The sequence below is a fragment of the Ornithodoros turicata genome, chromosome 4, assembly GCF_037126465.1.
Source record: "Ornithodoros turicata isolate Travis chromosome 4, ASM3712646v1, whole genome shotgun sequence".
NCBI lineage: Eukaryota > Metazoa > Arthropoda > Arachnida > Ixodida > Argasidae > Ornithodoros > Ornithodoros turicata.
In genome coordinates, this window is record NC_088204.1 from 13258064 (window position 1) to 13274940 (window position 16877).

Below are 16877 nucleotides of genomic sequence, written 5' to 3' on the forward strand. Positions count from 1 at the left end.
AATAGTAAATTAACAGTACATTAACTAACTATGGTAATCACGAAGGCACAAATACGCTACGGCACTAATGAGACTAAGGCGCCTCAGAAACAAATGTACTACGTATAATAGACTATAGGGCATCTCATAAATTAAGCATAGTCTACGTACAGATTTTCGAGACATCGACAGCGGATCATCCATTTCATTCCGAAAGCGTGGTAAAAGATAGCTTACACTTTGTGCATCAGAAGGCGTTCTATACATCGAGGTATATGTACCATGATTCTTGAGTCCGACAATTATAGCTATACATACGACTAGACAGGTTAAACATAGATAAAACATTCGTTATAGATTTCCTTGGTGCATTTTGATAAAGACAGAGCAGCTTGCAATACTATATACAATTTGTCAAGGTTTGCTTTACTCGTGGTACCCCATACCAGAAAACAGTAATTTAAGTGAGAGTAAATTAGGGCCTAGTAAAGTAACATTAGTACACGCTTCGCCATATATGAACGATATCTATATACATGGTGAAAAGGCTCGCCGTTGTCGGCCTCAATATGTAGGCAACGTCACGACTGACGCCCTGGGGGAATGTACGTCCTGGGCCGACTTCTAAGGGAACTGTGCCGACATATGTCTGAAAGCGTCTGAGGAGAACCCAGGAAAAACCCCAGACAGCACAGCCAGCACCGGGATTCGAACCCGAGTACCTCCCAGTCTCGACGATATCTATATCTATATAAAAACCCGAAGACCCGCGACGCCTTCGAATGGACGTCGTTTGTATGTAACGTCCATGTAAGGGTGGAAGTAAAAGTTACACCTAGTGTTTTGTCATGGTCGACAATAGTTACAGCTGAATTGCCGATTATTAGGCTTTCTGTTACGTTTAATTGCCTCTTAGTAGCGGAGGAAAAAACCACCCTGGTTTTCTTTGCATTGCTTTTTAAACAGCTAGTATATCTGCCCATCCTTTGAAGAACTTTCTTTCAGAACTTTTTATTTCTGAAAAGAAATCCGGCGTACTTTTTCTTTCGGTTTTAATCTGGAAACGGAAACGTTCGAATTCCTTCGGTGAATATGAATATGTAGTTACACAAATGTTTACTGGCATTTTCGGTTACATGCGTGGCGTGTACGCTCAGCGAAGGATTGTGTAATTTTCTTTATTTTTTTAGCACTAGCCAATTAGTATTCTTGTCATCAATGCAGGAATGGTGACGTTTAAAGCTTTGTTATCATGGGGAATATCCTGTTCACCATAACACCACCGTTGTCTCCTTTTCATATGGTAATAGAACCCGAATATGCTACAGTCATGCGAAAAGGTGACAACCCGGAAACAATGTGGTTTTACATTAAAACGTAAGGGCAACATAATGGCGAGAAATACGCTGCTTGTTTGTGCGTAGCCAGAGGAGGAGTTTGGGGGGTTCACCACCACCACCACCACCACCACCACCACCACCACCACGTAATCGTATCTTTGGTAGTGCATTCGAGGGAGGGAAAACGAACGCAGATCCTCTCCCTCATGCAAAGTTCCAGTAGAACCGCACCCCAAATATTTTTCTGGCTATACTCTGCTGCCATGTACGATGCAAGAAAGAACGAAAGCACGCAAATGGTACTGACGACGGAGATATCAACTTTGCGAACGCTGGAACTAAAATGTCTATTGACAAGCTCATTCTTATTCATATCGACCATGAACCTTCAATTACTGAGTAGTCACCTACATCGCAATTACTCGTAGTAGCCAACCTCGCTTTATTAGTGCACGCCCACGTATTATACCAGCGCCCAAATTTACACGCACGCCCGTTTTTTTTTTCTTTTTTGAAAAGCTTACAAGCTCCTGACGACCTGAAGCTTACAAGCTCGTGAGGTGAAGCTCTACGAAGCTACAGCTGGCCATTCACCCAAACTCTAAAGCGTCGTCTGCTATAATCGTCGTCTGCTTTCGGTATTCGCCGCACTGCAGCGATTGACCTTTTTCGGTTAAAACTGAATGCCGCAAACGAATTCGGCGTGCTATTATATTTTCTTTTTTAACGGAAAAGTCCGAACCCTATACCTGTGAGTGACTAGCTACGGAAATGGAACACAGGATGGATCATGGAACATGGATGGAACGCAGGATAATTTGTGTGTTCCTGTTACTCTGTGCGTTTTCTAGCACAAGCTGTTTCCCCAAAAACACTCGCGGTCCTCAGGACGTCCTCTAAGTGTCATCGCGTCTTCATACGTGATGGGATGTCCCAAGGAGGTCATGTCCGAGGAGAAGAGGATGTCCGAGAAGAAAATTATTTTAATACTGCGTTTGCATTTTAATGCCTGCTCTCGTTAATCAGTGTTCCAGTTTGTTTCTGACAACCAGATTCAACCAAACAAGGAGTGACCATATATGAGTAATTTGCTTTCCTCCAACAATTTTCAGTGTCTGTCTTTACTATTTTGATAACTAATAGTGCAGATTTTCATGCAAATGCATGTTTTCTTTCTTCTTCCTTTTTTTTTTTTTTTTTTCATGTGGTTTCGTATCTGCACGATGAAAAAACACTTTTGGTCCTGGTTTGGGACCGATCAGAAGGGTTCTATGGTACATGTCATCAAAGCTCGTTCATGAAAAGTTCATATTTTGACATATTTTCAGGTGCGAGAGCGAACTTCTGTTTTCATGGACGGTTTTCCTGGTTGGGACGGCGTTTTTCACAGAAATTCTGGTCGGAATCGAATATTTCCCATCAGGGATTTATCCAGATCCCCCAACACCCCCCAATTTTTTGGCGACACCCCGCAATTTTTTTTCTTTACGACATAGCTGTAATGATAAGCCCCCAATTTTTTGCGATCCCCTATGTTTGCGATTATGGATAAGTAAACTCGGTGGGGTGAGGTGCGGTGTTTGCGTTGTTGGTGCGGTACACTGCCTGGCCCATCCTCCACTGCGTGCATGGCTGATGGGCCGTACTTCACCTCCGCTACCGTTACGAAGCCGGGCGGCGCTCGCATTTTAATCGGCTTGCCTAACTCAAAGTCATGCTCAGGTTTGTTTCATCATGGGTTTCGTCCACCAGCTAGCCTGTGCGTTAGCGCTATTTTATCGATCACGAACGCAAAACATTCAGCTCCATGATTTATATCTGTGAAGCAAGTATCCTTTTCTGTGCTATGCAGAACGAATGCGGCTTGCGATTTTCGATTTTTACTGCATATTTCGAAAATTTTCAGTGCATAGTTGCATGCATAATTTGGTAGTTCTAGTGCATATTTATCCGCGCTCTGTTGATAACGTTCTCATTCTGCTAGAAATGTACGTATTTTTCTACGGTGCATATAAAATTCTTGAGAAAACTTCTCGTTTTTGTGAAATGTGTTTATGTCTAGAAACTATGTGGTCTCTGCTCGCATGCATTATGGGGACATTAATTATGTGCACCTAATTATAATAATCATGGTACTGAACTCCCTGGCTTGCATTGATGCACAGTTTGCACGTTTGCACCCTTTTCGGAGAAGACAATGAAGCTGGGTTGGCAACCAAGTGCAAATGGTAGCGCCGACATGTATGTGTTATATCGTGGACGCGGGGAGTTGAAAATGATACGTTTGCTGTCGCTAGTTTGACAAAATGACCGTAGAATCCGTGAAGAATACGCTTTATTTGTACAATATGTAAAATATAAACCCAAATGTTACAACTTGTAGTAAATTTCAAAGTCTATGTCTACGGAATTTGTTTAAAAGCAAAGGCAAGTGAGGATCAGGTAGTTGTTTACGACTTGTAAACAGTGTTGTGCTTTAGGTTATTACAAGTGTGCTTCAACGCTATCTACGAAGTATGATTAGTGTGGAAAATGCATAACGTTACTCGTCGTCTACAACGCGTTTAGGTAGACAAGGACATGATAAAACAACGAAGATATTTGATGCCGCCATGTACAGCTGGTTACTCTATGCAATAAGTTCAAGGTTTGAGAACTTTGCATTGACTATCGTAGGTGTTCGTTGTTTACTAGCAGTTGCTCCCTTTATAGCGTTTTAGAAGGATCCTTTTACAGCTGAATGCACTCACAAATCATCTGGAAAATTCGTTATCCCGAATTATACGTCAGTGAAAATAACTTGTGTCCCCTTGAGGTCATCTGGCCTCATGACTGTGTTGTTTTGCACAACAATACGACCTTATTTTCTTGGCATGTGCCACAGCGTAAGTCAAATATGCCTCGAATAAACCAGTTAGCAGATTTAAGTTTCCATATAGTATAGCAGCATAGTGCCTTGTGTAACATACAAGTTTGTCATAAAAAGTTAAGCTATTTTTGTGTGTTTGTCTGACATGTCTGTTGTAGCACTTCCATATATGCTTTAAATAGGCGGCTACAACACTCTCGCGTACAGTAGTGTAACGACCTCCATTATTACGGGTCTCTTTCTTTGACATTTCCACAAGAAGCTGGGTTGACTTCTGTGTGGTATTTCGTAGCAAACTCTTATAATTCTGTATAGAGCGCACATATCCAGACATATCCAGACCCGCTACCCCCTGAAGCACTCGACGACACGTCCCTCCCTTTCTATTCTTTGCACCCCCTCCAATGGGGCCTTTTTGTTATTTTAGACACACGTTGGCACCGGTACGTAAAGTTGTTGCAACATAAATATAATAATTGCGGCCCCCGCTTCTTACGATTCTTGATAACCAACTGGACATTTGCATGCACTATGTCCATACCATTTTCGTAATATTCTGTAAAGTGTGCCGCTCTGTGACCCTGAACCACGGAAAGATATCTTTGAGCAGCATTTCACCTCATACTTCTTCTTTGTCTGCTCCGACTTGTAGGTCATCATCGAGTGACATGTCCGATACTGATGACCGTGCAAATTCACCAGCGGGTAGCGACGCCAGCGATCCGGAGAGTTCCGACAGCGATGCCACCACAGTGAGCTTTCCATCCACCGCCAGCATTGCGTCTTCCACAAGTGACAACTCGACAGCTAGTGATGGATCTACAGCAAGCGACGGCGCAGCCTCTACCGCGTCGCTTGGCTCAATAAACTCTCACCTCGACCTTTTTTACGAGTCTGAGAGCGTGAGGGAGGAGTCTGATGACCTAGACTACGATATTGATATCGATGTTGAAGAAATTGAAGTGAGTCACTCTTAAAGGGACACGAAAGTGCAAAAATTTATCCTCTCAGAATGAAAGGTGTCATTACCTCAACGGCAACACGAAAGAAACAGCATTTGTCCGTTGTGGCGCTCGCTCATGATTAGGGCCTGACTTTTTCAGGTTTTATTTTTGGCCAAATTTGGGGGGGTAATTATCGGGTGATATTTTTTATTTGAAAATTCGGGTGTATTCGGGTTAAATCCCGTTACGGCATATTCTGTCGTCAGGAATTCGGGTGTATTCGGGTGATCTTTTTTTTTAAATAAAAATTTGTCTTAACATGGAACTAATGTTTAGCAATGTTATCAAACTTTATTTTAATGCACGCTTATGAGTGTGCCACATGACCTGGATGTTTTCGGGTAGATTCGGGTTAAACCCGAATTTTACAGATTTTGTTCGTGGGGTAAATATCGGGCGGATACGGGTTTAACCCTAAAAAGTCAGGCCCTACTCATGATTTATGAACAGAAGACACGCCACGTACGCTCTCCCTCAGACAATCTTCCGCGGCGACTGGACAAATTGTTTGCGGAGACCGTTGAGAGTGTGCTCTGCGTTTGCGGCCTTCTTAACAAGGAGAGGGAGAGTTCCTTTTGTGTTAGCGTCACAGTAACAGCGTCGTTTTATTCTGCGAAGATAAATTTTTACACTTTAGTGCCCCTCTATGTCGTTTTGTATCATTTGCCATTTTTGTTTTGGGGATACAATAGACTCTCGTTAGTTTAAACTCTGATATTTTACCAGAGTGATATCAAAAATTGATAGCTGCTTGCTTTGGCTGTCACTGAAAATTTAGTTTTGAGGGCGCAGGTATTGACTCAGTAGCCATCCTCAGATAACTTTCATTTCAATACCTCCCCATTTGAAAGACTGTTGAGTTAATAGACTTGGTAACAGCCTTTTACCAAAGTTTTATGTGAGCACTCAAATTTGTACTGCAGCAGTACTGATGTTCTATAACGCTAACAAACTTGTGCTCTATGTGACAGGTAGGATGCAAACAGATGAATTGTAAATGCACTGATGCAATATATGATATGTGACACATTGTTAGATGCTTCATAATTCTTAAAATCTGCTTCATTAGATAGATGCCAAACAGTTTGACATAATAAACAATCTATTTGTAGAGCCTGAAGTTTTCAGGAAATATTTTTCTCTAAATTCGGGGAGTAAAAATCGGGTAAATAAATATGTGCTCTAAATTCATGCAAATTCGGGTGGAAAAGCTTCCAGTATGCTAAATTCAGGGGAAAATTGGGCTCAGTTACTCAAACTAACTGAACTGGTTTGGTACAAATGGTGATGTAACTGTGTTTGCTACCAAACAAGTTAGTGTGAACTCCTACAGATGTCTCAGTGAGGGCAATTTGCCGGGTAAAAATTGGGTTTCACCCTAAAGAGGTAACCTTCAATTCGGGAATGCAAATTCGGAGAAGAATCGGGTTAAACCCTAGAACTTCAGGCTCAATCTGTTTGTTATTCGTAGGTTGCCAGCGACAGTCCATCACTCCCCCCGTCCCCATTTCAAGTTCTCTCTGACGCTGAGCAGCTAGACGTCTCGAGCGTCGTCGAAGTGAGAACCGAACACGGAGAGATGATTGACGTCGATGAAGGTTCAAATGCTGCTGGTGATGCGGCCCCGATGTCAACTTCTCCGTCTGCAGAGCCCGCCAATGAGGGCGCGGACGCCGATGGAGAACGTACCAGAGCCCCTGAGCCACCGGCCGTGCTTGAGAGGAGTGCTATAGATGATGACGGAACGGTCAGATTTGTTTTCTGCACTCTAAAACAACCATTTCTTCCTTTCTTTTTATTAACATCCATATACAGTGAACCGTCGTTAATATGACCCCCGATAATCTGACATACGCTCTTTATTACCATACTGTTGTGGAACAATGCAGTGAAACCTCCGCAAGTCCCCCCCGTTAATATGACAATTCCGCATTATGACCGAATTTTTCGGGAACGACCATGGTCATAATAACGGGGGTTCACTGTAATATTGTAAAACAACTACAACTTTAGTTTAATGATGATTACTAAGCTATTATTAAGGGGGACAGGTGATACTCTGGCCCATTGATCATAATTTGTTGAAAATAACGAATGATAAGCCTCTCAGTGTCCATAAAGGTTTGTAGAAGGGCTGTGCAAATATTTGGATTTTTCAAATACAGAAAGGAATAATGACATTCAATTCGAATTCTGAAACGAATATATTCGAACGGAAACTGAAGCTACACTTATAAGCCTGAAAACGACACCGTAGAGGGCAGAAAACAAAGTGGGTGCTCCTTGAATCAAATACCTGCATACACGTATCACGTACTTATGCTGCGTATGTTTGCACTTTTCCGTATAACTGTTTGCTTGGTATTCGCTTCAGTTACATACTGTAGGGTTCTTCGTTTTTGGATTAAATCCGATTTTGCACAATAGTCCACCCCCCACCCCGAACAAATTTTCAAGAATTTGGGTAAAACCCGGTATGTACCCAAAATCCTTGCGATCCTTCACTTGTCGTTCTCGGTAAACCGTCAGGAAAAGTGAATCATAATACCAGCAAAGAGAGCTATTTGTGACAACCTATTTGTCCTCCTTTTATGATTCCCTCCTGCAGGACTCAAAGACGAGCTTTTGTGGAGCTCGGGCAAGTGTTTGAATACCGCGGTCATTCACTGCCCGAGTTCCAAGCGGAAATAGAAAGATTCTTGTTTCTCGTCACAGTGGCTTGTTTCATGTGCCTTTCATTTCACCCGAAAATTCCCCGGTGGCATATCAAACAGAGATCATAGCACCCGATTTCTCCCCGAATTCTCGTGTGTGAATAGCACCCGATTTTTCCCTCCCGAATTTGAAAAGTCATAAAGCTCGAAAACGAAGAACCCTATGTATAAGTAGGGTCACGTGCTTTGGGGTGAAACCCGTTTTTAATCCCCTCCCCCTGTTTTGCACCATCGTCATTTAGGGTAAACATGGATTTATATGCACAATAAAACCGTTCTGGTCAGCCCTGAACCAAGATCAAACGCCTTTTTCTTTTCTTTTTTTTTTTAGAGAAAAAAAAATTATTTCCATGAAAATCCGTGCTCTAGCTATCATTTTCTCATGCTGTGGTCGAACAGCAAATTGTTTAAAACAGTAAATACAAAACAGCAAAACGTTTAACGGAAAAGATACCTTTGTACGTTGTGATACATTTAGTCACGAAAATTCCACGCTGCAAGCAGCCTTGCATCATTGAATTTTTTTTTTTAATGCTACCATCGCTACACAACACGGTACAACACCGACCCAGGGAAGTTGGAGTGACTCGTTGCAAGCGATATCGCAACTGGGCGGTAAAAGTGACTGTATCCAATGAATTAATGGAGCATGGGGATGTGACACATCCGGAACACGAGAATTGGATGAACTCTTGTAAGCACTGATATTTTTAATCAATCAACTAATTAGTTTTATTATGTCAATTTTGAATTACAATATTGGGAATGCCTAAAAAGTGCAAAACAGGTCTAATGAGTCACAAGATAGCTACTGGTATCACAATAAATGGAGACACGTCTCCGACACTGCTTTTGGAAGTAACGCCAGAATGGTAGGATCGGCAAGATCATGTGGAAACTGTGGTAGCTGAATGCTGAAAATGAGTTCGGTAGAGAGGTGTGCGAATATTCGTATTCGAAAATTTGATATTCGAAGTTTTGGAATATTCGTAAAAGTTCGAATATTCGATATTGTTTTGTTTTTTCGAATATCATAGCAGCTTATTACAAAGCTGTTGCGGGCTGCGCGCTGGAATTTGTACGTTGCGGTAACAGCGACGACCATGTATAGTAGAACAGCTGTAAAGCGACGCGCAGAGCTTTCGAGGTACGCTCATCTGGGAATGTGTCGCTACACGTTCAGTAACCGAAACCGAAACCAGTACACAGTCGTGTGCAGCCGCCATTTTGAAGTCAATCCCAGCGGTACGCGAAACTGTGGTACGCTTCATGCATCGTCAGCACAGTCGCAGCTTTAGTGAATTGCCAACGAACTCTGAACGTTCGTGAGAGGCTTACAGTTCGGTGAAATTCCGGTTAAATATCGAAATTTAGTTGGCGTTGAGCTGAAAACCGCTGTTCACTGCATGCACAACCGAAACCCGCGTCTCGAACACATTTTTCTGCTTTCGATTTGTGGTCGTCAGCGATATATAATAGTCATGGTCGCGTGCGATGACGTGATCATCGAGGGGTGGGACGTGACGATATTTCGACATGGTTTCTCCAACTCCGGCGCTGTGCGATCGCAGATGTTAGAAGTGCCAACGAGGACGACAATACCGCTGGAAAGCCATTTGAAATTGCAATAACTGTTGTTACAGATGATAGCCTTAAGCCCAACCCGCATGGAGCAATTTCGCTTGCGACTTGCGCGTCGGCGTCATCGCGACATAGTTTTGAGGCGTGCGCGCGCACACACATTTTCGCCGTGAAATGAAAGAAGCGCTGAACACGAACATCGCGGAGACAATCAGATGTAATGAATATAGCCATACAACGTCGTCGAGGATCGCGATTTTACTGCGCTAACGAATGAAGATGTTCCAAACTATGCAATACCGTCAGGAACGATGGTCTCACGCGTGACGTCACGGATGACGTCACGCATGAGAGCACAGTGAAACCGTGCAGTTTCTCGCCTACATGACGTATGTGGAAGACATTGTCAGTGCAAGAAGAGAGCACTTGCCACCTTCATTTTCCTTCTGAGATGTGCTCACCACTAAACCATCTAACATTATCGACATGTCATTGCTCTTTAGTTTGCATTCTGTCTGTTGCACCTGTTTCACCAGCACTTACAATGCCAACAGAGGTGTTCACTGTTCATGAAAGATTTTTGAAGTGCAAGTTATTTTTACGGTTTTCAGCTTGCCTCACGAGAACAGCACATTGTTTCGTTGTAAAAGTAATTTTACTGTACATGTGCATATAGGCATGTGTGCCCTATGCTAAGCCAATACATTAATGCATAGTATTTCTTATTAGCACTTGGGGCATTTTTCTAAGCATCAGCAGCACACAACTGTGGCCATGCTTGTTTTCAAGGCTTAATTGTTACTCTTACAAGCCTTCATCCTGTAACGTGATATGCAATACAATGTATTCGCTTCTATATTCGAAGGGCAATTTTGCAGATATTCATATTCGATCTGTATTTGAAAATTTCAAAATTCGCGCACCTCTAGTTCTGTACTACCTAGTGTGGCAAATACAACAAATGTGGGCTGTCCGAACATAACAGGAGAACATTTGTTCCTTGCTGTATAATCGAAGATGCCCTTCTTTGTCTTTCATTTTTTCTAGACCTGCACAATATGCTTTGAGCCATGGGCAATATCTGGAGATCACAGGCTGGTATCTCTCAAATGTGGACACCTTTATGGGCAAAGGTAACGCGGCTTCGTTCATTTTCTTGAAAGAGACACAGTAATACTTAAAACAGCAGAAGTGTCTCTACCAAACAATTTTGTCAACTCAGTGACATTTGGTGCAGAATCATATGGTGCACAAAGGGTCCTTGCAAAAATTGCAAAGTGGGGAACTTAAATGCATACTTTTTTGTTTGCTGTCATGCATGGTTGTAAATATCCATGTTCTTTTGTTTTTCAGTTGTATCGAAAAATGGCTGAGAGGCCAGCCTTCTAAGTGTCCCCAATGCAATGCGTCTGCCAGGAAAAGCGACATTCGTCACATCTACGCGCATAAACTCAAAGTAAGCTATTCCTCAACAGAATTTTTGCCCCAAAATGTTGCAACGCACTGAAGTCCCTCCTCTGAGTTAACACAGTATTTGTTTTTGTGCTCCTGCATGTGCATTTTAAAATAAACTCTCCTTCAAAACTTCTACAGGTGTTGGACACAACAGAACTTGACAGGGCAACGAAGCTGTTGAACTTGGAACGTGAGCGACACCAGCGTACTCAGTTAGAACTGACGATTGTAAACCAGAGGTACACACTTCTCAAGGCAGAGCACGAGAAACTCAAGTCAGAGGTCATGGACCTCAAGGACATTCAGAGGAAGACCAGGTGATGAGCATCCATCAGTTTTAAAAAACCTCTTCTCCCTTACAAACCTGCAGAACTTTCCATGTCCAGCATTCCTTTGTTCCCATACCTTACAGTTTCAATGTTCCCAGTTCCTCGTGTTCCTCTGTTCCTATATTGCTCCTATATTGCTTCTATGTTTCTTTATTCCCATATCTTAGTGTTTCAATGTTCCCCGTTCCTAGTGTTCCTTTGTTCCCATGTTTTAGTGTTTCAGTGTTCCCATTTCCTATATTGCTCCAATGTTCCTTTGTTCCCATATCTTAGTGTTTCAATGTTCCCAGTTCCTAGTGTTCCTTTGCTCCCATGTCTTAGTGTTTCAGTGTTCCCATTTCCTATATTGCTCCTATGTTCCTTTGTTCCCATATCTTAGTGTTTCAATGTTCCCAATTCCTAGTGTTCCCTTGTTCCTATACTGTTCCTAGGTTCTTTTGTTCCTATATTGTTCCTAGGTTCTTTTGTTACTCACTGACGGCCCTATGAAATGTGTGGCAGATGTGAACCAAAACTTGGTGAAGGCAGTGGCTCCCTGGCCTCCCAGCTATCACGTCAGTCGGGCGGATTTTCTCTCAACCGCGTGCTCGAGCTGGGTACTCACACCTCATGCCGCAACCTCGCTGCCTCACCGATCTTAGGAATGTTGGTCACGTCGCAGAGTCAGAGCAGCCTTTTCCGAGGCTATGGAATCAGAAAAGTTAGTGTTTTTTTTATACCAGTATCACATCATATTTTTATGATTTTTCTATTCTGCTTTTTCGTCAGATATCCACCATGGACTTCAAAACCTCGGAATTCATACTGATTCACCATGGAGAAATCAGGGACATAGCATTTCACAACCACGATGCACTGGTGTTGAGTGCGTCGTTAGACAAATCCGTCAAGCTAACTAGTGTCCTCACAAACACGGTTGTTCAAACGTGAGTATGTGTTCACGATTGTGCAGCCTTTTGCTGACATGTGTGACCTTGTAGATACACACAAACTGTCGAGGCTTGGAGCTGCACCTGGGATCAAGACAATCCAAATCGCTTCTATGTTGGTCTGAAGAATGGAACTGTGGCACTCTTTGACCTCCGGCAGACAGGTGGCGCAATCTGCGTTCTTCCCAGAACAGGGCGTACACAGCCAGTGGTAGCCATGCAGCACATACCACATGGGCCCTCACTTCCACATGAAAGGCAAGTTCTAGAGAGAATGGTACAAACACCTCACTGCTTTACTCTTACTGTGGGCTTCGACGCACACTGCTGCTGAAGTTGTCTGGTGATGCTTTGAAGGCACTGTTGTGTTGTTCAAGTTGTGACCAGTGACCAACGGCACTCCTACAGGTTTTCCCGGCGATTTTAATCCAAGTGCCAGCTAAATTAATCCATGTGCCATGCAAACTTTATGGGGCATGGATTAATTTAGCTGGCACTTGGATTAAAATCGCCGGGAAAACCTGTAGTTTCTTCATGTACATTTGTTCAGCATCATTTTTCTCTTCTTTTGAAGGACTAGCAAGCCCACGATAGTCTGGCTAGCATTTCCTCTCACATCACAATAAATATATACCTAAGGTCTGTGCAGGGGTGGGTATACCCGTGTATACCCGCACAATTTTCGGGCTTGCAGGTAGAAAATGCTATTTGATGCGGGTCGTGGGGTTGTGCAGGTACCCGCACCAGCTGCACCCATGGTAGTGTGGTGCCATGGTAGCCCACGAGAAGGTGTTTCCTTCGTTAGCAAGGGCTGCTATGTTTGTACACAGTGTCCCTCCATCGAGCGCACAAAGTGAAGGTCGTTTTCTATGACTGGGCATATTCTTCAAGAGAAGAGGACAGCCCTGAAGCCAACTTAAGTGAACAGCTTACTCTTTCTCAACTTCTGGACTTCTGGAGCGTATTATAATAATTTGATGACCGTTTTTCTCAATAGTTACGTGTGCTGTTTGATATAGCAAAAGTGCAATTTCACGTTCACTGACATTCATGCTTTTTTTTATGGTTTGCTGCGGCATTCTAACTTGTGCTGCTGGGCTGCGCTCCCATGTGCAGTGCGGGTCCGCGATGATACCCGCACAACCCGCAGGTGTGGAATGAGAGACCTTGTTTGTGGGTATGGTGCTGGTCGGGATATACATACCCGCACAGACCTCTGTATCCTCCTCCCCAGCCCCATCTTCTTCAAACTCTAACTTTCAGATGCTTCAAGCTTACAGGTGTAAATTACACTATCCAACTGAGAACGTGCTCTAGTTAAGAAGGAAATAGAAGCCTAGTCCATCAGCTCTCAAAATATTACTGCGCCGCAGATAGGATGGCTGGACACAGGGAGGTCATGCTCCCTCCCTGTGCTAGATAATGTAATCCAACATAATCGCTCTGCTTCCATATTGGCTGTCAAGACTGGCCACATGACACTACTCTGCAGCAGAAAGCGTGCTCCCCTACTGATGGCGCTGCAGTATTTCTCCTGGCGCGCTATTGCAACTCCTTATCTCCAACGCTGTATGCAGTAGACGGACTAGGTCTCTTTTCCTACAAAATTGAACACGACTATAGTGTGCATTTCTTGTTTGTTTACTTCATTTCATTTTATAAGTAGACCCTCGTTTTTCTCGGGTTTTGTTTATTTCATATGGGGAGTAAAATTGAGTTTCAAGGTATAGGTAGAACCTGAAGTTTCCGGGAAATATTTTTTTGAAAATTGGGGGGGGGGGGGGGTAAAAATCGGGTAAATAAACATGTGCACTAAATTCATGCGAATTCGGGTGAAAAACTTTCAGTGTGCTAAATTTGGGGAGAAGTCGGGCTCAGTTACTCAAACTAACTGTAGTGGTTTGATACAAACGGTGATGTAACTGCAGTTGCTGCCAGACAACTAAGTTAGTGCATTCATACAGACATCCCAGTGAGGACAATTTTGACAAGAAAAATTGGGTTTCACCCTAAAGAGGGTGCAAATTTGGGGAAGAATGAGGTTAAAATGTCAGGCTCTAGGCGTAGGCTATATCACGGGATAAAATCAAGCAATGTCATGTGAAGGAGCAGATGTTCAGGAGGGATTTTTCCTTTCTTAATGCTTCATGCACCTGAGACAAATACGAGATGGCGAGCTGAGTGCAAAGTGATTGCCTGAAGTCACTACAATCGGTGGGGTGTGGTAACGAACTGGTTTTACCTGAAAACACTAGGCTCTAGTTAAAAGCTGATTCGAGCAAACTAGTACTCCATAACATATTTTTGTAGGTCTCCGTCCGGCCTCCTCATCTCGCAGTTCCAGCTATGCACTTTCTTCGAGAAGAAGCTCGGAGACGAATTTCGGACGCATCCTCTTCAGATGGAAGGTGGGTAAATAGATACTAATATTTGAAGATGGGTAAATACCCTCAACAACTTTCACGTAAACATGATGCATTAATGTGCCGGGTGTGGCCACTTCCTAAACATGCATTGGTCGTGTGGAATGATGTAAATATATGAATCCTTGTACAACCTGTCTTTACATCCCTTGCCGACACTGACCTGCAACCTCCTTGTTCCACAGGCAACTGTACCTCCGTGAGTTTCGAGCCCACAACACGGCATCTACTTATGAGCTGCAGGCCATCGCCTAAGATGCCTTGTGTCACGCACTCAGTAAGCACAAAAGAATATTACCCTTGTTTCTGGAACGTTAACAAATGTCACGTACTTCATGCATCAGCGTACATTTTAACGAGGGGATCCGACTATGGTTGCCACCCAGACGGTATTTAACCGTCTCTGATGTGTGTTCCTCATGCATACTGCTGCTTGAAGTGCAAACAGTGAAACCTCTATAGTATGGACAGCCACGGGACCAGGATTCTTGCCCGCTGAAGGGAGGTGCCCGTACACAAAAAGTATTGAAGTAAGAACATTAAAACTTGCCAGGGGAAACCCAGCTGTCCGCAGTAGGGGAGTGTCCGACTAGGAGAGGTGTTCGTAATGGGAGGTTTCGCTGTACCATCAGCATTTTGTCGGTATTTGTCACAGAGGGCATTTCTTTGAAAAATTTAGGAAAATTTCTCTGAGCCTCTCGAAGGAATTTGCACAAGTCCAACTCCATTGTAGTGTTGGTGGTAGTAGTAGTAGTACTTTCCCTGTTTCCAATTCTTGTGTTCTGTTCATGTTGTAACGCGAACAGAACAAACAGTATGCCTTTGTGCACACTGCTGGATGAGTGCTTTTTCTCCCAATGCATTTCTCTTTCGCCCACTTTCGTTCTCTCTCCATTACCTTCGCCCAATTCTCTGCTCATTCTCCTCTCCCTTTTGGTTCCCACTCACTCAACCAGTATATTTTGTGGCAAATGGTGGCAACCCTGAATCCAACCCAAATTAGGCCGGCTGGTGGAAAATTCATGATACATGTTCTTTTTCTCTCTCTCTTCTCTCCTCCCACGCATCTCAGATCTGCAGCCTGTCGTTCCCTACGGACAGCGAGAGCGATTTCTGTTCCTACAACACAGTTCAGGTGTTCCACGGAGGTGCATCGCAAGTGCAGCTTTCCAGATCTCGTCTGTGTGTTGACCCTGCCGACGTTTCCAACTTTTGGGTCTGTGCCGGAGATGAGCATCACAAGGCTGTAAGTGAACACGCTGATAGAATCACTGAGATCCGTCTTGCGCATGCGATGGGGGTAAGGCATTCGATAGTGACAAAAAAAAAAATCGATAGGAGTAGTCCAAAATTAGCAACAATACACTTTGGGCCAAACTGCATTCTTAAGAGAACCATTGTAACTGGAAATTAAGTGGTAGGGATTTAGGCATAGAATCCAATGTCATAAATTTTATTTAAGGAAATAATAATAATTAAATACGTTAATTACTAAATTAATTATAACACTTTAACCCTACTACTAAACCATGATGCAAAGACGTTACATGAAATTTCTTGAAGGGACACTAAAGTGAGAAAAAAAATTTCTCCTCGCAGAATAAAAAAATTCTGTTACCTTGAGAGCAATACAAAAGGAACAGGATTCTACCATTGTGTCATTTGGGATTTAGGTGAGAAGGAAATTGCAGTTTACGTTTTTCCTCTTCTCTCCTTCTCAAGAGGTGCGGCACCCAGGTGCAGTCAGGGTACCCAATCATTGTGGGAAATCATTTGTGCGGAGACCCGGTGGCCGCCTCACATTGTGTTGCCTCTCGAGAAGAAGGGAAGGGGAAAAACGTAAATTGCGGCTTCATTGGGACGGATGAATCATGTTCCTTTTGCATTGCTGGCAATGTAACAGCATCTGCTGTTCCGGGAGGAGAAATTTTTACGCTTCAGTGCCCCATTAAGCATCAGCCACATAAGCGCTCAATAAGAAGTATGTTCTATGTCAAAAATGTGTCAGATGCTTTCTTTGCTTTTGATGTCTGCCAGGTTCTGATATGGGACGCAGCTTCGGGAAAGAAAGTTCATCAATTAAACTCTGAAAACGTTGTGCTCGACCTGTGTCCTATTGAAGGATCTCAAGGCTGGTGTTTGACAACTCTTACGAAAAACAATCTCTCTGTGTATGGATGGAGACAAGGTCATTGAACTTCCCTTTCTATGCAGAGATGTACAGGTGAGCTACATGACCTATGTCTGTTGAATA

At 43.2% G+C, this 16877-nt stretch overlaps 1 protein-coding gene across 5 annotated transcripts in view; it reads left to right on the plus strand.

Moving 5' to 3' along the window:
* The window catches only part of LOC135391087 (E3 ubiquitin-protein ligase rfwd3.L-like), a 37287-nt gene that overhangs the window by 18877 nt on the left and 1533 nt on the right, over nucleotides 1-16877 (plus strand). For 2 of the 5 annotated variants that reach the window (XM_064621181.1, XM_064621180.1), the window contains exons 1-14: nucleotides 3536-3761; nucleotides 3888-3966; nucleotides 4841-5150; nucleotides 6664-6939; nucleotides 10535-10620; nucleotides 10841-10943; nucleotides 11081-11259; nucleotides 11773-11971; nucleotides 12040-12197; nucleotides 12252-12458; nucleotides 14511-14608; nucleotides 14809-14900; nucleotides 15696-15869; nucleotides 16661-16847. In XM_064621181.1, the coding sequence (XP_064477251.1) occupies nucleotides 3932-3966; nucleotides 4841-5150; nucleotides 6664-6939; nucleotides 10535-10620; nucleotides 10841-10943; nucleotides 11081-11259; nucleotides 11773-11971; nucleotides 12040-12197; nucleotides 12252-12458; nucleotides 14511-14608; nucleotides 14809-14900; nucleotides 15696-15869; nucleotides 16661-16819 (2076 nt within the window). In that variant the 5' untranslated portion in view covers nucleotides 3536-3761; nucleotides 3888-3931 and the 3' untranslated portion in view covers nucleotides 16820-16847. Of the gene's footprint in view, nucleotides 1-3535; nucleotides 3762-3887; nucleotides 3967-4840; nucleotides 5151-6663; nucleotides 6940-10534; nucleotides 10621-10840; nucleotides 10944-11080; nucleotides 11260-11772; nucleotides 11972-12039; nucleotides 12198-12251; nucleotides 12459-14510; nucleotides 14609-14808; nucleotides 14901-15695; nucleotides 15870-16660; nucleotides 16848-16877 lie in introns of those variants that run through there. The other 3 variants (XM_064621182.1, XM_064621183.1, XM_064621184.1) reach the window with 3 other exon arrangements.